General features: G+C 35.9%; 1 protein-coding gene across 1 annotated transcript in view; it reads right to left on the bottom strand.

Annotated features, from left to right (window-relative positions):
• Window positions 1–20,353, bottom strand: part of ADCY2 (adenylate cyclase 2) — a 197,750-nt gene that overhangs the window by 42,613 nt on the left and 134,784 nt on the right. Inside the window, 7 exon segments of the mRNA XM_015854447.2 lie at window positions 2,238–2,322; window positions 8,489–8,586; window positions 11,833–11,902; window positions 15,970–16,050; window positions 18,265–18,308; window positions 19,668–19,844; window positions 20,172–20,304. Of these exon segments, the coding sequence (XP_015709933.1) occupies window positions 2,238–2,322; window positions 8,489–8,586; window positions 11,833–11,902; window positions 15,970–16,050; window positions 18,265–18,308; window positions 19,668–19,844; window positions 20,172–20,304 (688 nt within the window).

Raw genomic sequence — 20,353 nt, 5'->3', positions numbered from 1 at the left:
TCTTAACATAGCTTCTGCATTAGGGCTGCTGAACTCATAAGGACAAACATGAATAATTCCTCTTCAAGCTGCTTAGGTTACAACATGGCATCTTACAAGTCAACAGAAATGCAGTAATAGGTCTCAATTATATGAGATACAGGTAAAACAACAACAACAAACAACATAGTTAGGTGCTAGATATTATTTAAGTGGCACAACTCCTCAACTCTGACTTGAAAAATTTGATTAGCAATCCACTTAAAAGTAGAAATGTCTGTATTCCTCCTAAGCTACATTATAAATCAAACCCCATTGAGTGTTTACGTCCTTGATAACAGTCCACTGGCACCTTTTGATTTTATGCAGAAAAGATTGGCTTTCCCTTGAAGTATATTTTCTTTTTCATTTTGTTATTCAACAGCATTACCCCAACTCCATGTTTTCCTGTCATGCCAATAACAAATAGCAATCAAGCATGACATTACATGAGAACTAACTTTTGCAACTAAGTAATAACAATACCTCTGAGACTTCACTCCAAGGATTTAAAAACATTTGAAAATATTGTTTCATTATATTTTAGATTAATTCCCTATTTTATTGGAAAGGCAACTGGAATGCAGAGTGATTACATTTGCTTAAGAAACATATCCCTCTTATTTCCAAGAGGAAGGAGAAATTAAAAAATCTCACATTCTTGCTTTCTTGTTTCTACTGCTAGACCACCTTTCCTTATTGTTTTACTACATAATGACTTAATTGCCTTTCCCATGTGTGCGTTTCACTTTTTTATCTGAAAGTTCTTTCAGCTTTTTCTCATGGGAAATTGTGAAGAATCCAAATGTTTTAAAGAAGTGAGGATTAACTGCACCAGAGCCTTTAGAGATAGACAGCAGCAATACATATCCACTTAATTAATGGGAGAGTGGAAAGCTGAATCTTTCATTTTCTTGTCTCTGTTAACGTGGATCAGAATGATAGAACAAGTGGCACAACATATTGTGTTTTACCCATTCCAGTGTCTGATGATCCTCACCACAGGAAAGATTGTTAGAATAATGGTCAGATGAATTTTGATGCGCTTTAATTTGTCCGCACTGCCTCTTACCCTGCCAGTGGGCATGACTGAAAAGTGTCTGGCTCCTTCAACTTCCTTCCTTGCCATCAGGTATTTAGACAGACTGACAAGACTGCCTCTGAGATTTCTCTTCTTCAGGCAGAACAACCCTACAGTGTTCATAATTAAAGACTCGGTATGCAAGCTTAGTGCACTGCTCTTCAGCTGCAGTCAATAATTGGACACAAAACAGAAACTGGATTTCATTTTGACTCACATGTCTGAAGCCTGGGAAAGTAATTGCGTGCTTGGCTTCAAAAGGCCAAAAATAAATAAATAAATAAATAAATAAAAATGAAACAAAAATTGGAACATGAGTAGAAAGATTTTCTGTTGTGGTGTAATAAGTCACTTGACCTAACAAGAACAGTTTCCAGTAAGATATAAAATGAGCTTAAATAATAAGTAAGCATAAGCAAACATAAACAAACAAACAAATATAGGCATAGGCTTGTTCTAGATTACATGCCAGATTCCAATTGCATTTACTTCATCACAAATTCTGAAATTTCTTGTGGATTTATATGTTCGATCTATTTGAGAATAACTGAGAGGAGGACAATAATACTTGTTAATTAAATTGTGAAGTGTCAATTTGGAAGGTTCGCACAAATCCTGGATTCTCAAATTGAGCGTATAACCAAGTTCACTTAAGAGGCATGACAACAACACATGTACCACTCAACAGCAAAATCAGTATTTTACTACAAAAATTCTATATACCAAATCATTACTGTGATATGCTCTCTAAGCTCAGAAAAGGTCTTCTCCAATACTTGAAAATAAACAAATATGCACTGCCCCATTTTAAAGCATTCTCTTAAAAAGGTCATCTCCTGCAAGGACAATAACAAAAAATTCAGAAAGGTCAACCAATCAAATAGGAATGCAGACCTCTCAGAGGATCCATCTTTATGGGGGAAATAGTATCAACACAGGCAAAGACAATCACTACAGTGACATTTTCTGTTTTTCAGATAAATGAGGACCACTTACAGTAAGTTAGCGGGGACAAAACTGTGTACTCAAAGGCCTAAGGGTTCATGTTGTTCTGCAAAGGCAGAGAGACTTGGGAAAATCTGGAGATATTACTGAAAAGAAATTATTAACTACTAGATTGGGTTCCTTCAATACCTACCAGAAGCTGTCCAGCAAAGCAGATAAATAAAATGAAGGAGAGCAAGAGAAACGCAATCCCGAATGAAATTCCAAGAATAGATGTTCTGCAAGAAATAAGAAAACACGTATTAATTTCTTAGGTACACCTTTGTAGCACAACCTTTCTTTGTTTATAATGCAGATAATGATACAACAACTCCCATGCGTATGCTGCAACTCCAAAAATCCCATTTTGTACCAAATTGACTGGTTGGCTGGTTCTGAAGTATCAGAGGATAGGCAGCATGATAGGAAGGAAGACAACAGCACGAAGAAAAAAAGAAACAACGGGTTTATAATGAAAACGAGAAATACAAAACAAACAACAACAGATCGACTATTAAACTGAGTAATCTAGACCTGAAATCTAGTCCTGAAATCATCCTTACTCAGAATTCTAACTTATCCTTTTCTTATGTACTTTAAATAGGGAAGTCTACCCAAAATAGCATCGGGACTCAGTAATCAGAAGCAGGGATGTAGAAGCAATCTGTGAATGCATGCATTCTGCAAATGTGGAATCTCCCTATATGAACACCACATAATTGTCCCACCAGGAGCTATGTGAGAGCTACTTAGCATGGCTGCCTAGGGAAAGATGCAGTCAGAACTAATTACATTCATAATGCCTGCCAAGAGGAGATGAGAAACTCTAGACCAACTGAATTGTTTAAGAAAGGAAATCAGACATGGTCATGAAGGCCTCCACCCGAGTGTCTGCTTTCAGCTTTAACCACTGATTTGACATCTTTGCAATATTTAAAAGTATCTCTCAACCACTTTTAGCCCCAGCAAATATTTTAGCAGAACTTGAGTAATGTTTAATCATTTACTATTTTTCTTTTAATAACTAAATTTTAATTCAGTAATATAATATTTTAACTTAGCTCTTCCATAAGCCTAGGCAGGGGGGTTGGAACTACATGATCCTTGAGGTCCCTTCCAACCCGGGTAATTCTGTGAATTCTGTGATTCTGTGTGATAAGCCTATGATTCAGAATTTAAAGATATTTTTAATAAAAGGTTACATCCTTTCTCTTTAGAGATGACATCTGAATTCAAATATAGACATTTTAGATGCTACAGTACTAAAAATGAAGTAGTAGAACTCTTTGGATCAATTTCCTTGGACTATGTACAAATATTGGAAAATATTTTTATCTGTTTTAATGACAGCGTTATAGATGTTGTTTTCAGGAAAGAACAAAAAGGCATTAACTTCACATTCCAATCTAATGCCATATTGCTGCTATTAAGAACATTTTGGAGAATAATTTATGAGCTTCCCTGCCAGTCAAACAGAGAACTTTTAACATGCTAAGTATTCAACAAATGTTTGGTTGATGAAAACAGTTGATGAAAACAAGCAACTGGCATTTCACAGATCGTGTTCACCTTGAAATGATGTTTCTTTTAGAAATTATTTGAAAATCCTTATTGCTTCAGAATACATTTTGTCCAGGAATTTCTCATAAAAACCGAGATGCTAAGCTGTGTAACAACATATGTAAATCTACAGTTTCCACGCTTAGGAATTTAAAATCCAGTAAGCGACAGAGGAGAAGAATAGGAATGCAATTAGCAGGTGTGCTTTTTATGTGTGTGAGCACTCCCAGTCACATATGTTCATCAGTAATACCCAAGTCACCAATCTTGCATTCTAAACTATTACTACACTCTCCTGGATGCGGAAGATGCAGAAAATTAAGTCACACACCTTAAGAAATGATTTGGCCCAAGAACAGACTTATCAGTTAAGTCTAAGTGGTTTCTTGTAGAAGATATTTAGGTGTTCCTGAGAGAAACTTGAGGGCAAGAGAAATAAAATCAACATACATGAAGAAAAGCGTATGCAAAGAGTGCTTAACAGTGGGGCAACAGACAAGAACAGAGGGTCTGAGCAGCTATTTTACACAGACTGACAAAGATCGATGATGTTAGCAGGGTGGCACAGGAAAAGGGATAACACTAAAAGAAGAATGATCACTGGGGCAAAGAGAAAAGGGCCGATGATAGCTTTGTAAAAGGAAAAAGGATATCTTAGAGACCAGAGGAAAGTACAGAGGAAAAAAAGTTTCAAGCTTTTTACTCCCCACACCCTCTTCTGGGGAACAGCAGGACATCTTGTTTCAGTTATGCTAAGCTGAAATGATTTCATGCTGCTCCTAGAAGGAAAGAAGTGGGATGAAGATGCTATAGTGGAAGGCAAAACACTAAAATTTAAGTGCCCGCATAAATAAGCCTCATTTGAGGCAATGACCATAGGGAAGTCATAATACAGACTTACTTCTTCTCAATGGAACATTACAAAAACAGTAAACTATTCTTGCCTTTATTGTGTAGAGTCATAAAAAGGAATCACTGAATGCACTACACTGACAGATGCACGCAAACTACTGTGTCATAAGAGCAATTGGGATCTCAAAAGACTGTTAACTTTTTACCTGCCTCTTCCTATTCTTCAGTGCCCTCGTTTGTGAAATGTCTGTTCTCTTTTATGGTACACGCTGGGGACAGGACAAGCCTTGACATAATCTACTGAGGGTTTAGAATCTGAACTTGAGGGAATTAAACACCAGTATTTCCCAGACTTCAGACAGTTCTAAGTCTAAATCATTAATTGTTAACAAAATTAAAATGTGGACATGTTTTCCCATTTTCATCAAGTACGAATGTTTTGAATAATTAATTGTTACGAGGCAGTATGAAATTGGAAAAAAATACATATGCATACTCATCTCCTGTTTGTAACATATGAACTGAAAAATAAAGATTCATCATGAAGATAAATGTATTGAAAAAAGGAGAAAATAATGTCATAGTGGAGAAAAGAACATATTCTTTCTCACTTCTGCATCTTTTAGAAAAACACATGGCCCATGGTTCATGCACCCAAATAGACACAGCAAATATTCTGAGCTTTCTAGGATATTGACATTCATGTTTTTAACTGCTTGATTGTATATTATTGTGGTGATAAAATCATAATGAAGCAATTATACAAGACAATATTGAATTCAGATGTTTTTCATAACTAATAGTAGCTATTTCTTTTCTGATTTGACTGATGCCACTGATTGACTCAATGACTACGCAGACTGAATGCATGGCAGATTCTCTGTTAAGGAAAAATAATTAAATCAGAATAATTACACTTTGGGCTGTTCTTTTTGTAGCTGTTGTTTTTTAATTGGGTGCAGCATTAAAAGAAGTCAGTAATGGTGCTTTACGTTCTGCTGTAGTGTCTCAAATTTTAGACATCTACTTTCAAATGAGGTTTTTAAGTACCTCCTTTTTCTACAAAGAAATTTACCTGCATTTAATAGGAGGAAATGCTGCATCAAGACCTGACCATCTCCCAGGGATAGAGTGGATGACTGTTAACTTGGCATGACTCAGGACAAAAGGACATAAGCTCTTAAACACAGCAGCCTCAGAGAGAGAGAAGACTTGGGATGAATCTTAAATGTCACCCCAATCAAATTCCCTACCTGAATAGCACAGTGAGTACCTCCTGGTCAATAGAAACATACTTTTATTAATGTAGCAGGATGCATTTAAAAAAAAAAAAAAAAAAAAAAAAAGACAACAACACTATTGAGTTCATGTTAATTGACAGTTTCACTAAATAGAGAAGGTAGGATACCTGTGAATTATCACAGGAATTTCCATCACCTGGTAAGCCAAAAGACTTAAAAGCCTTGGAAGGCCAACACCAAGGAAATTATCTGCTGATTTGCAGTGGCATCACAAAGACACCATGACACATTCAAGTCCAAGATACTGCTCTAATTTGTAATTACTAATTTATTTTAAGTTTACTGTGAAAACATTGTATCGGTTTCTAGACCACAGGAAGAATGAAATGTTAATCAATGACTCCAGCCTTGCAAGAAATGTCTCATGATCCTGCAGACATTGCTTATATTCTTGCAACATGCTGGATGTTTCTCACTAACAGGCATTTCCAAATCTACTTTAAAGCAGCAGGTGGTGTACGTGTACAGAAATCAATGCTATTACACTGCTGCAAAACCAGATTAATTGTGAATCCATAAAACCCTGTGACAGATCAAGTTTTTCTCTTCACTAAATCACCATTTAAAACTTCTGCAGAAACTTTAAGAAAAAAATACGAGATAGAATTTTAAACTGACCAATAATCTACTCTGTTTTCTTCATGTGTATGTATTTGTTTTTCTTGGGAGGAAATAACATCTGTGGCAGTTGAGTCTGTTTGACTGGAGTTTGAGCCTTATTTCCAGTGCAAAAAACCAAACTGCCAACAAGAATGGCTACCTGCCTAGCATTTCTCCTGCTGTTATTACTGCTTCTTACTTATAGACAAGTAGACGGATGTGCCATCCCAATCTACATCTGTGCAATAATCCAGAAAAAAAATTGGTCTGCACCTGATTTTTTTATAGATTTTTTAAATAAATACACACCAGTAAGCAACTTGGGTAAAATTAGAATTTAATGAAGGCAATTTTGCTTTCAAAAAATACCCTTATGTACACCAGTGATTTTTAAAATATTTTTTTTTTTATTTGAAACACGCACTGAGATTTTCCAGCAGAGCAGATACCTTCCTTTTCTTATTTCAATTTTTATTTATTTTAAATTAATTCATAGAGCCCTTGAAGCTGAACATCATTCATTTGGTAGTATCTGTTTTCTAACCTGCTCGAGCAAGGCGGTTGGACCAAATGATCTCCAGAGGTCCCTTTCAACCTCAGACATTCAGAGATTTTATACTCTTGCTTTTCCAATTTAACAAGCAGCCATATCAAAGGACCATGAATAATTTACATTTTTGTATGAATAAGATAAATTATTGTGTCTTTTGTTCCGATACTAGAAAGACTGCTCATAGTTTTACAAGTTAGAGAACACTTTACTCAGTTGAATATATTTCCCAAGTGTTCACTAATTTCAAGTATCTGATACGTTTTAATGAGCTACACATGTGGTTCAATGGACTTAATAACATTATAGTAAAATTAATATCCTACTTCATATATGGTAAATAATAAAACTAAATTCATTTTCGTGACAAATCAAAATATAAAAATAGATCTGTAAGCGATAATATTGGAAGAGGCTAATTAGATTCATGTTTTGTTTTCAGTATGATACCTAAATTCAGAGTGAATCATATAAAAGATTCTGCTGAACTCTTTTCTTCTAAGAATGACCCTTTGTGGCCTTTGTCTGTAAATTAGAAACTAATGGGAACTCCACTGCAAAGAAAATGCTGTAACATCTGCAGAGAAGCCTGTAAAACTTGCTACATATTAAAAAAACACAATCTACAGGATAAGAATTCCTTCTGGCTTTGAATTAAAATGCAAGTACTACAGCACGAAAGCAGTCACTCATCCGAGGTTGTAAAAACTTCTCCCAGAAGCATTGTGTAGGAAAAAAAGACTGAATACTAAATCACTGAGAATATGCAGTGTTGGCTTTGGAGACAACTGCTATCAAACTAACAAACATCAAGCGTCCATTACGGAAACAATTAACAGCAAAATTCCATTTTAAGCAGTCTAGTAAAATATTATTTATTGGAATTACCTTCCAGTTTTCTTGGACTTCCTAAAACATGCATAGGCAGAAAGAATAGCTAATAGCTGGTTCTGGTTGTTACATAAACATAAATTAGCTCACACTTATTCCTCTCATCTCATATAAATGAATTCTGATGGTGATAATTATTTCATCAATCGATGATAGTTTTTTTAACTAGTTTTGAAAAGAGAAATTCTTCAAGTAGTAACACTAATTGTATGTAGAACAGAACAGTATTATCACAGCGATGTGTTAAATACAACTAACTAATCACATTCTCAATTCTGCAATCCACTTTATCCCACTTAAAAGCCCAACACTCAGGGTTATTTTACATGCAGTTGTGGTCTCGTGAATACATAGTTTGTATTACTTTCCTGTGCACATATGGATTCATGTCAACATCACACATTTTTAAACACAAAAACTAAAATCAATGAAGAATTGATACTGACATTTGAGAACCAAGCAATGGCAGCATTTAAAATTAGAAACAAATATAACATTGAAAATTGGCTAAAATCCTCAATCATTGTCCAGCTTTTTTTCCATTAATTGATCTCTGTAATTTGACTATTCAAAAAACTTTTACTAATATATTTTTTTTACATTCATATGCAAATAAACATAGGAATGAATACATGTTAAAATACTACTTACTTTGGCAGTACCAGAATCTGCACAACAAAAATGCAGAAGAATATGAGGCAGGCACAAGTCACATAGTACTTAAACGCAGGCAGAGTAGTTGCTCTGTACTGGAAAAAGAAAGAGCAAATATTATGAACACCATTTTCAAAGCAGATAAAATATCACCCAACCAAAATTCCAGTTTTAAGATGCAGAAGTGCACAGGCTGATTTCAGCAACAGTAAGATTCCTGTTGTTCATAGACTATCAGATCTGCTTACATAAGGACAGGGATTATCAGGCACAGTAGGGAAGCCTTTCACTTTTCAAAGGACAGAGTAGATAGCCAAAAGAAATGGTTTGGTCTTGCTCCTCCTCAGAACAAGCATATCCCAAATTCAACATTAAAAATAAATAAATAAATAATAGTGTCATAATTATCATCTAAAAAGTGGAAGTATTTCTAGTATTAATAATAGCTGAGTTTGCTTATACAATCTTTCTCAGTCATTAATTTCCCCAAACTGTTTTTGAGTTACTAGTAAATACTGAGTGGGCTGGAACAGTTATAAAAAACTGTTAATGCCACTTAAACAGGAAACTCCTGAGTACATGAATCAACAAAGTGGAAACTGCTAGCAATGTGTATAGAAGTTGTTTTTCCAATAGTGGAGCTAGCTATCGTGCTGATATTTAGTGATGCTACATTATCACTTCAGTGAATATCTGTGTTAAAAAGCCTTATCTATCCACTGATAATAATAAAAACTTGTTATTAGGAAAGAGTTGGCTCCATTTGCTTTGTCATTAATAAAAAAATTGCTGTTTAAAACTCTCTAATTAGTCTCTCCAGAAACACAAGAATTAGGCAGTGAATTATTTATCAGAATAATTTTCGGTTGTTTGAGACTGATATATAGATTATATTATGAGATTATTTAGATTATAGATTGAAATCAATTAAGTACTCAGAAGGAAATGACCTAAGTATTGGGTCTATTAATATTACTTAGCCTATCTGTATGGGAACTGTTGAGTCACGCCCTGAACCACTGTTGATCTCTTGGGGAGAAGACTGGGTCAGCCCTGGGAGCACAGGTGAAGGCAATTCAGCTGTGTGACCAAGAGTGGAGCCTGGCTGCACCTCCCTTATTTCATTTAATGGCTGACTGCCACTGGGGAAGGATCTCTGATTGGAGATCCCTCCCTTATAGAGTTTCTCCACTGCAAGCCAGAATCTTCAGAGATGTGTGAGCATTCCTTTCCTGTTTGTTCTTTTGCCATTCCACTCCTGTATTGCCTTTCCACTGCACTAATCTTTCTGACTGTAACACTACAAAGTTTATTAAAAGGGTAAAGAGTTCCAAGATGTGATTTATTAAGAAAAGCATCAAAAATATTTCTGCATTATTATGTTCTCAACATGCAAATATCATAAAATAAAATGTGCATGAGTTGTGCTCTCTAATGGTGGTGTCTTTGTGCATAGTGCCAAATTCTTCCCTTGAAACTGGTGCACTTAACTTTATATTAGTGTGCAAAAATTAAGTTCTGAGGCACCAGTATTGCTGTGCTTGATGGGTATGCTTGCAGCAAGTTTTGTTGTTCAGTCTGTTGAATGTTTGTTATATCTCAATGGTCCTGTCCAACAGTTTTGGACCTCGAGTCTCTGTTAAAATCTCAAAAAATTCCAACACACTTGTAAATTCTTTTTCAATGTTCTACACTTCTCCAGACATTTCAGAACAAAGCCAGGCAACTCGCTCCTTAGGATAAATAATTCTTTTGCTTTATTACCTCGCAGTACTTTCAGGCCCTGCAGGGTGTGGGAAGTTTCTGTTTAAATCAAAATCAGGCTTCCTACTGAGTTCTTTAAAGCCAAGATTGGACTAGTGAGTCATTAAAAGACACAGAACAAAGACCTTAAAAAGCCAGACCTGAAAGGAACAATTAGTTCTTTGTCATAACTCTCACCGGTCTAGAAGAGATTAGACTCTTACAGGGAGCATCCACACAGCCAAATAACTTGGCTGATTTTCTCCTGAATTCTGATTCCCTCATCATCCCAACAGCACATACAATGGCTGGCTCTCAAGTTCTATTTTAGAACTAATCATTCAGTACCATCCACACTGAAATCTGTATGTGCTCCCACTCAGTGCACCCTCTAAACACCGTGGGTGAGACCACACCAGGTGTTGCTGCTTCTCTCTTATGCCACCTCTACACAGCCTTAACAAGCCTTGAATTTTTTATCACCAAAATGCATTGCCAAGGTCATACAACATGCCTTTGGCAGCCTGCCAGAAGAACTGTCTTCTGCTGAGTTGTGAGAGGAGGTGAAAATTATTTCAGATACTTTGAACTGAAGGTACATGCAAAAATGATTAATTATGTCTTTGAGTATCAAGTGAGACCCAGATGATGCTTTTATCTCTGTTGTGCAGTATAAACATAGCATGCTAATGCCTCCTCTACCATGTTCTTATCAAGTTAACCTGTTTATAAAGCCAATTCTGGTCTGATCTACCTCTTACTTTGCTGAAAGACACAATAACATCTCAGCTATCAGCTGTTCTGTGCTTATTGAGGTGGGGAAAGAGACAAATCTCCAGCCTTATTGCTGAAACTTCATCAGTATATTGAAACATAATCAAGCCCCACAAGGCCGTAAAACAACAAAAAGAAAACACCAGACTTCCTCGGCTAATGGTCCCAACAGCTGGCTAAAAGGGAAAAAAACTTTCATTTTGACCTTTTTTTTTTTTTTGCAAGGACTGTGAACAGTACAATTTACTTCATCTGCCCATACAACTCAAACATGTTTTATTAGGTATATTACTCATAAGAACATTTAGTGAATTGCAACCAATACAGATAGGTATTTTTCTTAAATAACATTTACGGTATCACTTCCCTGGAATGACAGTGAGCATCAAGTGCTTACGAAGAAAACAAATGAACAGAAATTATTGCAGGACTATCATGATTGGAGGTGGAGTATTTGAGATGTGGTAAAAAGAAAAAAATAGGAATAGCTGTGTTTGATAAATGTCTTTTGAGCGTATAGGTAGTTAACTCAGGAATCCTCGGGGTCAGCAAATCAAGATTATCAAACCTCCTCTTATTTCTATGAGACTTTGAAAACTTCAAGTAATTCAGAATTGCTGAACACTACAAAAATTGCCCTGCAAACAGAGAAGCAATATTGGACATCATACTCAAAACATTTCTACTACAAATAAGGCAAAAGAAGTTGAAGGACTTCTCAGTGATGGGGTGGTGCTCTGTGTTAAAAAGTCAAGTTATAGTGGCCTCACATATGATAAGGTAGAGAAAAAATCAATCATGACTTTGCAGTGAAAATAACTTACTTCTTTTTCCAGAGTCTTATTATAGAAAAGAAGTGATATTCTTTGAATATCTTCAGATTTAAGCCACTGCCTAGAAAAGAAAAACAAAACATTACAAATTATATAACAATAAAGTAGTCCCGTCTTTTCGTACTACTGAAATGTAGCAAATTATGAAAATAACTTAGAAGAAAGTTATTGGGTTTTGGAACATATATGATGGTTCACACTAAAATTAGAAGAGAATACTAAAATCCTGTTTTCATTCTGATTTCCATTGCTAATATACTCATGAAGCAAAAGTTCAGATGAGCTATTTTGCTGTGGATCATTGCTAAAGACAATCAAGGGAGAGATTTACATGATATAATTCTCATAATGACATTCCACTCATGTCCAATGTGCTGTAATACTGCAGGGCACAGAATAGAATAGCGCACAGAGACAAAAGCAAACCTTTCACAGATCACTGATATGACTTTCACATAACAGTTTTAGGTTGGAAGGGACCTCTGGAGGCCATCTGGTCCCATCTTCACCAGTTACCTTTTAAAAGTATACTTTTATAACATGTAAGAATGGCAGGCAAATTACACTCCTATTCTAAAAGCAAATGTAAAAAATATTATTAAAGAAAAGTGAACTGTTTCTGTCCTTAAGCAGTGTTAGTCTTCAGACCTGCATAAGCTGCTCCCAAAGGCCTATTCTGGTCTGTACACATTTGATCACACTAATGGCACTCAGAGCAAATGCTGCCTTGTACTCCCTACAACTAGCTCACGTGTTCAAGAGCTCAGTAAAATTATACTGATCATATCTCTTTTAAAGTAGTTATAGGAATTTCTAGGAAGCTTTAGTAACTCTGCATTTCTGCACTGCAACTTTTTCTGGTAGAAGGCTGCCTTGAGGTCATAGCTCTCTCGTATTTTTTCTGTGAATTAGTTCAATAACTGCCTATGCCTGCCTTTTGAAAAATCTCAGTTTCACAAACACTCAACAGTGATTCCTCACTTCAGTAAAGGAAATAGTTTTCAGAATCTTTCAGCAAACGTGTTCTACCCTTTCACATCCATCTTCCAGACAGACTTCAAATACACCATTTTTTAAGGGACTGAGGGACTGCATGTCCAATTTCCATATCACCAGTGCTCTCAGCTATCTTTAAAGCAGGCACCAGAAATAAAAGCAATACTGACAAACTTTTTTTTTTTTTTTCTGTAGCAGGATCTGTAGAAACAGAAGAAAGAAGAAAAATGACATCTACTGCAAAAAGGTGAGCAAGATTTAGAGAAAAGGTTTTGTGGGATTAAAAGCAAATAAGCAGGCAAGGCATCACCCAGAAGGCATGAAAAATAGGAGAGCCAAAAGAAAGATTCAGTGGTTACTACTGAGAGGTCTGAGTGCAGCACAGACAAACAGAAGTGAAGAATAAGCTTAGCAGATGGTGCATAAAGGTAAGGATTTTTTAGCAGAGGCTGCGAAATCCGGCATGCTGTCTGACTCCCAGATGAACCTAGAAGTCCCAGATATCTACAGATATGTGGGGATATGTCAGCTGCAAAGCAAACATGTTTGTGTTTGGATTCTTTTGCAGATCAAGGAGCAACAAAGACAGACTAACATCCACAAGGGTGCGTGGTTTTAAAGGCCTAGTCTGGTAGACAACGTGTAAACCACAGCAGCCAAAAAAAAGAAAGAGAATGTATATTTTTAACATAGTTACCTACTTATCAAATAGCAAAATAATTTTAGTTTACCTCTCTCTGTAGATATTTAGATTCTTATCCACCACACGTCTTATAAAGTCCCCGAACCACCAAAGTGGAACAGACAGGGCTAACCAATCCCTCCTGTGCAGGATGTATGCCTAATAGCTATGGGAACATGGCTAGTAGAGAATAACTTTGTATTCCTTGCTCCTTCTTTTAAATCTGTATTTTTCTTTATCCAGAATAGTATTCAATAAGGTCCTAAACTTCCTTTCAAGGAGCAATGCCAAGTAAATCTACTGAGCTCAATCATCCCAAAAGGCCATGGCTTCATCTGCATTCCAGAAGATGGAATTGAACCCAAAGGCCCCGAGTCACCTTAAATATGTGCATTTGGCACTTGGCAGACTTGCACAAAGATAGCCATGTTGTGTGAAGCAGTAAAAGAGCAGCCAGTGGTTGAGTCTCGAGAAAACACTACACAGTCACAAACAAAGTGAAATAATTAAAAATTAAACAAAAAACCAAAGTATTAGTTTTGTGTCCAATATATATCATGTTTTCAATCTACTTTTTTGTTGCTGCAGTTTTCTGAGTGATGGACACTTACATAGTTAAAATATTATTGAATTAACTTGCTTTTTGGGTAATGAACACTTCTCATTATTTGATCTCAGATAACCAATCTAATAATTTACCTTAAGTGATAAATTCATCAAAGATCGAGGTAAAGAATCTAGTTTTGGAAGGCAAAATCTATGCTGACTGTGTTATATGTAAAATCATTCTGTACCCGCCTGTAGTTCCCTGTGTAATTCACAAAACGAACTGAAGCCTTTGCAGCAACTTTTGTTTTATCTCTCTTATTCCCAAATTTACCTGAATGTATTCACTAATTAAGTAAAACACAGGTTCTCTAAGGTAAAAGACCTCTGGAGGTAATCCAGTACAACCTCCCTTCTTAAGCAGGGCTGCTCAAAGTGGGCTCCCCAGGGAATAACCATAATTTCTCTTAACGTATATGTATAATTGTTGTGGATTAACCCGGCAGGCAGCTAAGCACCACACAGTCATTCACTCACTCCTCCTTCCCAGTGGGATGAGAGAGAGAATAATAATAAAAAAAAACCCATAAATTAGAACTTGTGGGTTGAGACAAAAACTATTTACAGGCAGAAAAAGAAGAGGAAAAGAAGATGATAGTAATTATAATAACATAATATATATTTACCAAACAAGTGATTCACAACACAATTGCTTACCACCTGCCAACTGACGCCCAGCCACTCTGTGGACATCAGTAGCCATCCTCTTGGCCATCTCCCCTCAGCTTTCTGTTTGTTTGTTGTTCTTTTTTCATGACATGTCATATGGAATACCCTTTTGGCCATTTTAGGTCACCTGCCCTGGTTCTGTCCCTTTCCAGCTCCTTGTGCCCCTCAGCTTCCCTCACTGTCAGGACAGTACAAGAAGCTGAAATGTCCTTGGCTCTGTACAGCACTGCTCAGCAACAACTAAAACATCAGTGTGTTATCAACGTTTTTCTCCCAGAGCCAAAACATGGCATCATACCAGACATTATGAAGAAAAAAAACAAACACCTGTCTCAGCTGAAACCAAGACAACAATATGCTTCTCTTTTGATATCAAACCATCATTTTTAGAGCTCACTTAGCAGAGGAACTTTATCTGAAGAAACGTGAAAGCTGTCAAAATTTGCATAGCTGTTACAAGTAAGTCTGGTATAATCAGAAGTCTTTGTCTATGAGAGGACTCCTCTATCTCTGTACTATTTATATGACCTATAAATAATGAGTAAAAAATATTTTCCTAAAACCAAGTATCTTAAAACAGGACTATCAGATAAAAGCAACAAAAAGCAAACAAAACAAGAGCGATATATGAACATTCAATAATTAGGAGTAATATTTAGCTAATTAAGATTCTGAGTAACAGAAATATGGAGGAAAAACAAGCAATTCATCACTATCATTATCCACATTTTCCTATTCTCTTATTTCATCAGATAAATAAAAGAAACCCTTGTAATTCTGAGGAGATGTTTCTGTAACAATAGGGAAGCATTAATTTTCACATCATTCTGATTCAAGTCGATTATTTTTATGTCATATTTCTCTGCTCTCAGATGACATAATCCAGTGGAGCAACGGCTATGATTGTACAGTTAAAGAGCCAAAAATACCTTTGTCATGAAAATCAAGGTAAGCCAAAACCTGTCATGCCATTATTCACAGGCAATGTCTTATCCCATGTAGTATTAAAAGGTCCTGTATATCCACCTTTACAATGTGCAGAGCCTGGTAGCAATGCTACCTTTACTCATTCAGACCACTCTGTGAATGTGGGAGGGAGAAATAGCACATGCTGCTCACTATTACAGGTTTATGTCAAAACTGAATCAAGTAGACAACAGAGGATAGAAACATACTTTTGAGCGTTAATTCCATCAATAGCCTGAATCATTCTCTCATTCAATTCCTCTTCAAATCTTCTTTTCTGAGATTTTGTTCTGAAATAAAAAATGTAAGAAATTAAAATCATTACATTGTTAATAAACCTTAAATATAAGCATTTGCATAATATCTGATCAACATTTATATTGCAATAACTTCTACAGGCCTCAAACACACTGAGCCTCCTAAGCTCTTGACAAGAACAATCTGCTCCACCTCTCCCTCCCTCCATCAATCAATCAATAGAGATTAGGGAGCACATAAAAAGAACACACAACTTCTTAAAAGAAAAAAAAAAAAAAGAAAAAAATCAAGATTCAAGTTGAGAGAAAGTCCTCCCTAGTTGTGTGAACTCAATTAAAAAAAAAACAAAACAAAAAGGAAATATGCTGCAATTCAGAAAACATTTATTGCAGTCATTTTTAAATATTCTTGTCAGGACTGTATGATGACCAATAGTGTGCTAGTGTATAATAAACGTTCCTACAGAAAGCCTGCTTACTTCTCTTGTCTTGGAAATATTTTTAGTAAGAAGTATGAACATCAAGTTTGAAATGTGTTTTAAGCATGTGCCTTGTTCCTCTTTTTATAACTCAGAACACAACTGCAATGAAAAAAAAGAGGTCTCATATTTTCACTGCATTCAGCATGAATTCAGCAGAGGGTCTGCCTTTGATAATGTTACTACAAACATCATCAGTTCTTTCAGCAGCTGTGCTCTCCTTACAGCCATAATACTTCAGATATTGCTAGATTATATCTCTGTGCCGTCAAAACTTAAAATTTAATGTTAGCTTAATAACCTTGTTTTATAAGAAGTAACCATTCAAATCTGAAATTTAAATTCTAGCTTACCAGAATTTCCTTAACCTACAAATTCAAAACTTTCAAAGGTACAACAGAACGAACTTCTTCTACATCAAGATTTTGGGTTATTTCCCCCAAAACAATAGCTTGTTGCAGGATTCACATGCATTGAGAATACAATATTCATGTACTTTCAGTAACTTTGAACAACCCAACTGATTTCTTGCCTAATCAATGCTGCAGAGATTGAGTTCATAGATCATTTTTCTCATATGGACCATTCTGCCTATGAGGAATAACCACACAGGAGGAGACATAATCTAATAACACTTAGTATTCCTGGCATATCACTATCAATATATCACATAAGTGAGTAAGATTGACCACCACAAGTGGAAACCTACAGTCAGGCTTCAAAGCTCACATTTTCATTTTCTAATAAAATACTGATTTTCAGAGGACTTATCGTCATTTCAGTGCTGTCCTTGGGGAACGACCAACTTGCATATCTAAAATTTTAGCTATATACCTCAGTACATACAGGAGATTTTGTATTCATTTCTAGAAACCACTTCCAGTAGCATGCTATCAGCAAGCATGGCAATGTTTGTACCTGTTCATACATTTTGGAATGTACTTCTTACTACTAAGCCAATTTACACTCTCTGGAGATGCTGTCCAATCATATGTGCTGGGTTTAAAAACCAGAGACTGTGTATACTAATATAATGCATACATGGTCAAAACTGGAACAGAAAGTATGACTTGTCTGCATAACCAAAGATAATAAAAACAGATTTTTTTCAATGGCTTTTCCAAACTTTTTATGGTATTTGCAATGTCTCTTGTAAGTTTGAAATATATATATAGAGAAAGTGACCTTTTCTCACTCTGTTGACCTAGTCATTAAAACAACAAACAGGACATGAAAAAAATTGACATTATTTTGCAAATATTTTGCATAGCAGAAGTACTACAGAAGGTCCAAAAAACAAGACTGCAAATGCTATAAACTTTGAAACAACAAACAATACAAATACAAAGGAATTAACAAAATACACTTTTCAGTTCACATTATTAGCTGTTATAACACAAGTTACTAAAAACCCTTCCCAGCTTCTGTTTTCTTCCCCACTCTATCTCCTCTCTCAACCTTCCTGTACAACATTTTCTGCACGCTGAAGGAACAAGCGAGATGTCAGCAGGTAAATAGGAGACCACTGACATACTTACAGTAATTCTGACTAATTCTTATTTGCTAGAAGGAAGTATATTCACAATTCTTTAGTATCTGCAAAATCTGTTTTCACAGCTTTTTTCTATCTGTGATGTATCAGTTAAAAAGTAATCTGGATAAGAAATAGCTCTCTCGAAACTTTGTCTTATACCTATAAAAATGCATATATATATATATGTGTGTGTGTGTGTAATTTATGTAATTGATTTTTTATAAATCAATTTACCTCTCTCTGCAACGCTGAAAATGATACTGCCCCATGGGAACATCCTAATGAAAGACAAAAGAAAATACCTCTTAACTATAATACACTTTGACAACATAATTAATGTGAATTCACTTTAAAATTAGTATTGAAAACAGGGTCAAGTAAGGAGAAAATTTTCCAATACAAATACTTTTAGCATTAGATTAAAACCATTAAAAGAAAAATCCAGCCAATGGTGAAGATGGAATGATCTGCACACAAAGTCATCCATTGTAATAAGTAATAAATTACCAGTGCAACCACCAGAATCCAAAAATGCTTTTCTTTACTAGAAAGTTACTGCTTCAAAGTAACAGTTATATATTACTGCTGTAATACAGCCTAAACTCCTGCCAACTTCATTTTATTAAACAATATTAAGTGTTTTTGAAAAAACAGACCTGAGTGGCCAAGTACAGGCCATGGACATCATTATTATTGGTGAGGAATAGCAGCCATCACAACCACATTTCTTTTGTGATTAATAGTGACAGTTGGGTACTTTCTGTAATGAGCATGTCACAATCCACATTCTGATGCACTGTATTTATTGAACAAGATTGGTTAGGTGGCTCAGTCTCATGTTCTCATACATAATGGAAAAAGGAATGAATGCTAATGTTCAAAACACTTAGAATTTATCTCTAAAGTTGCGCTTGTCAAAAGTAGAATAATGCAACGTGCAAGATACAAACTGACTGTGTCTTACTGATAGCAATAAGACAGCGATGACAAAATTAAAAAGAAATATTTTCTGTTCAGTGTAGGAGATGTGACATACAGTAGCACTGTGATATTCAGGCCCTTTGCTTCAGTTTACAGTCTAGTCAGTGCACCTTCAACAGGTTGATGTTATGATACACGTGGATTTGGTTCCCAGAGATTTGGTTCTTAAAAGGTCCACTCCAGGTGCCACAGGAATATTCTAACTTTATAGCATTTGCTACACATTTAGTCGTGTTCCAAATGCAGTATGTTGTCAAATAATCATTAAATCTCAGGAAATGTCTCTGTGTGAAACATATCCCTTCCTAAAGGTACTGCAGTCTGGCTTCATGTTCAAAATCTGTTTCCACATTGTGAACAGCAGCCATTCTACATGCTGTGACTGTGGAACAAGCTCAGAGGACAAAATAGCGCATTTTGCTAAGTATACTTGAGTTCTTAAGATTCAGACATGCACTAAAAGGAAGACATGGCTCTTCACAGCCTAATCCAAAACTCATAGCCCAATGGAAAAGCTCCTGGAAACTTCCTTGGGCTTTTGTCCAGTACAAATGCATGCACTTTCCTCCATCAGAAAGAACCAGGTATTTAGCAGTGAGCACCTTTTTCTTTCAAATACTGCTAAATTGTATGAAATGACATAAGTAGGCCCCTACTGTTGTGCTAATCTTGCCGTTTTCAGTGGTCATGCTGTCCCTGTGGTGCAAGTGTGCAAATGGCTTGGCTGCTCCCCAAGATTCCAGGTACCGGGTCATGCGGACAGAAGCTCTCATTTTGGCTCCATCAAGAGTATGTCGAGGTCTAATGTGGTGCTGAGGACTTCGCTTCTCTCCCTGTTTGACAGAGAATCAAAAGTGATATCATACTTGGTGTCCATTACCTTCAAAAGCACTAATGCATCATCTGCTACCACTTATATGCATGCTTAGGAACTTCAAAATGAAGAGAAGCTGAGAACCCGCAATTCATAATGATATTGCTGGGAAATATCAGAGACTTATTTCTGAAGAGCGGGAAAGATTGGCAATGCAAACATGCATCTGAAAGAAATCAGTAATAGCTCTGATCAATATATTATGGTAGTAAATTATTCAATAAACAGATTAGTGGTCCTGCTCAAAAATAACTCGGACTGGCCACAAAGCAGAAGTACTACTAACCTTAGGATTGATTACAAAGTAAGTCTTAACATTATGCTCTTTCAGATATGGGTCCCTCACATCTCCATCCCCATCTTCCACTTTGTAAGCTCCATTCAAATGTGCCAAGGTGACTGAAGTGATGTGAACACGGCTGAAATTATATTTTAAAAGAATGACATAATCACACACACTGATCAAGA

This window comes from Coturnix japonica, chromosome 2 (assembly GCF_001577835.2).
Source record: "Coturnix japonica isolate 7356 chromosome 2, Coturnix japonica 2.1, whole genome shotgun sequence".
NCBI classification, from domain to species: domain Eukaryota; kingdom Metazoa; phylum Chordata; class Aves; order Galliformes; family Phasianidae; genus Coturnix; species Coturnix japonica.
This window is presented reverse-complemented; position numbering and strand designations above follow the sequence as displayed.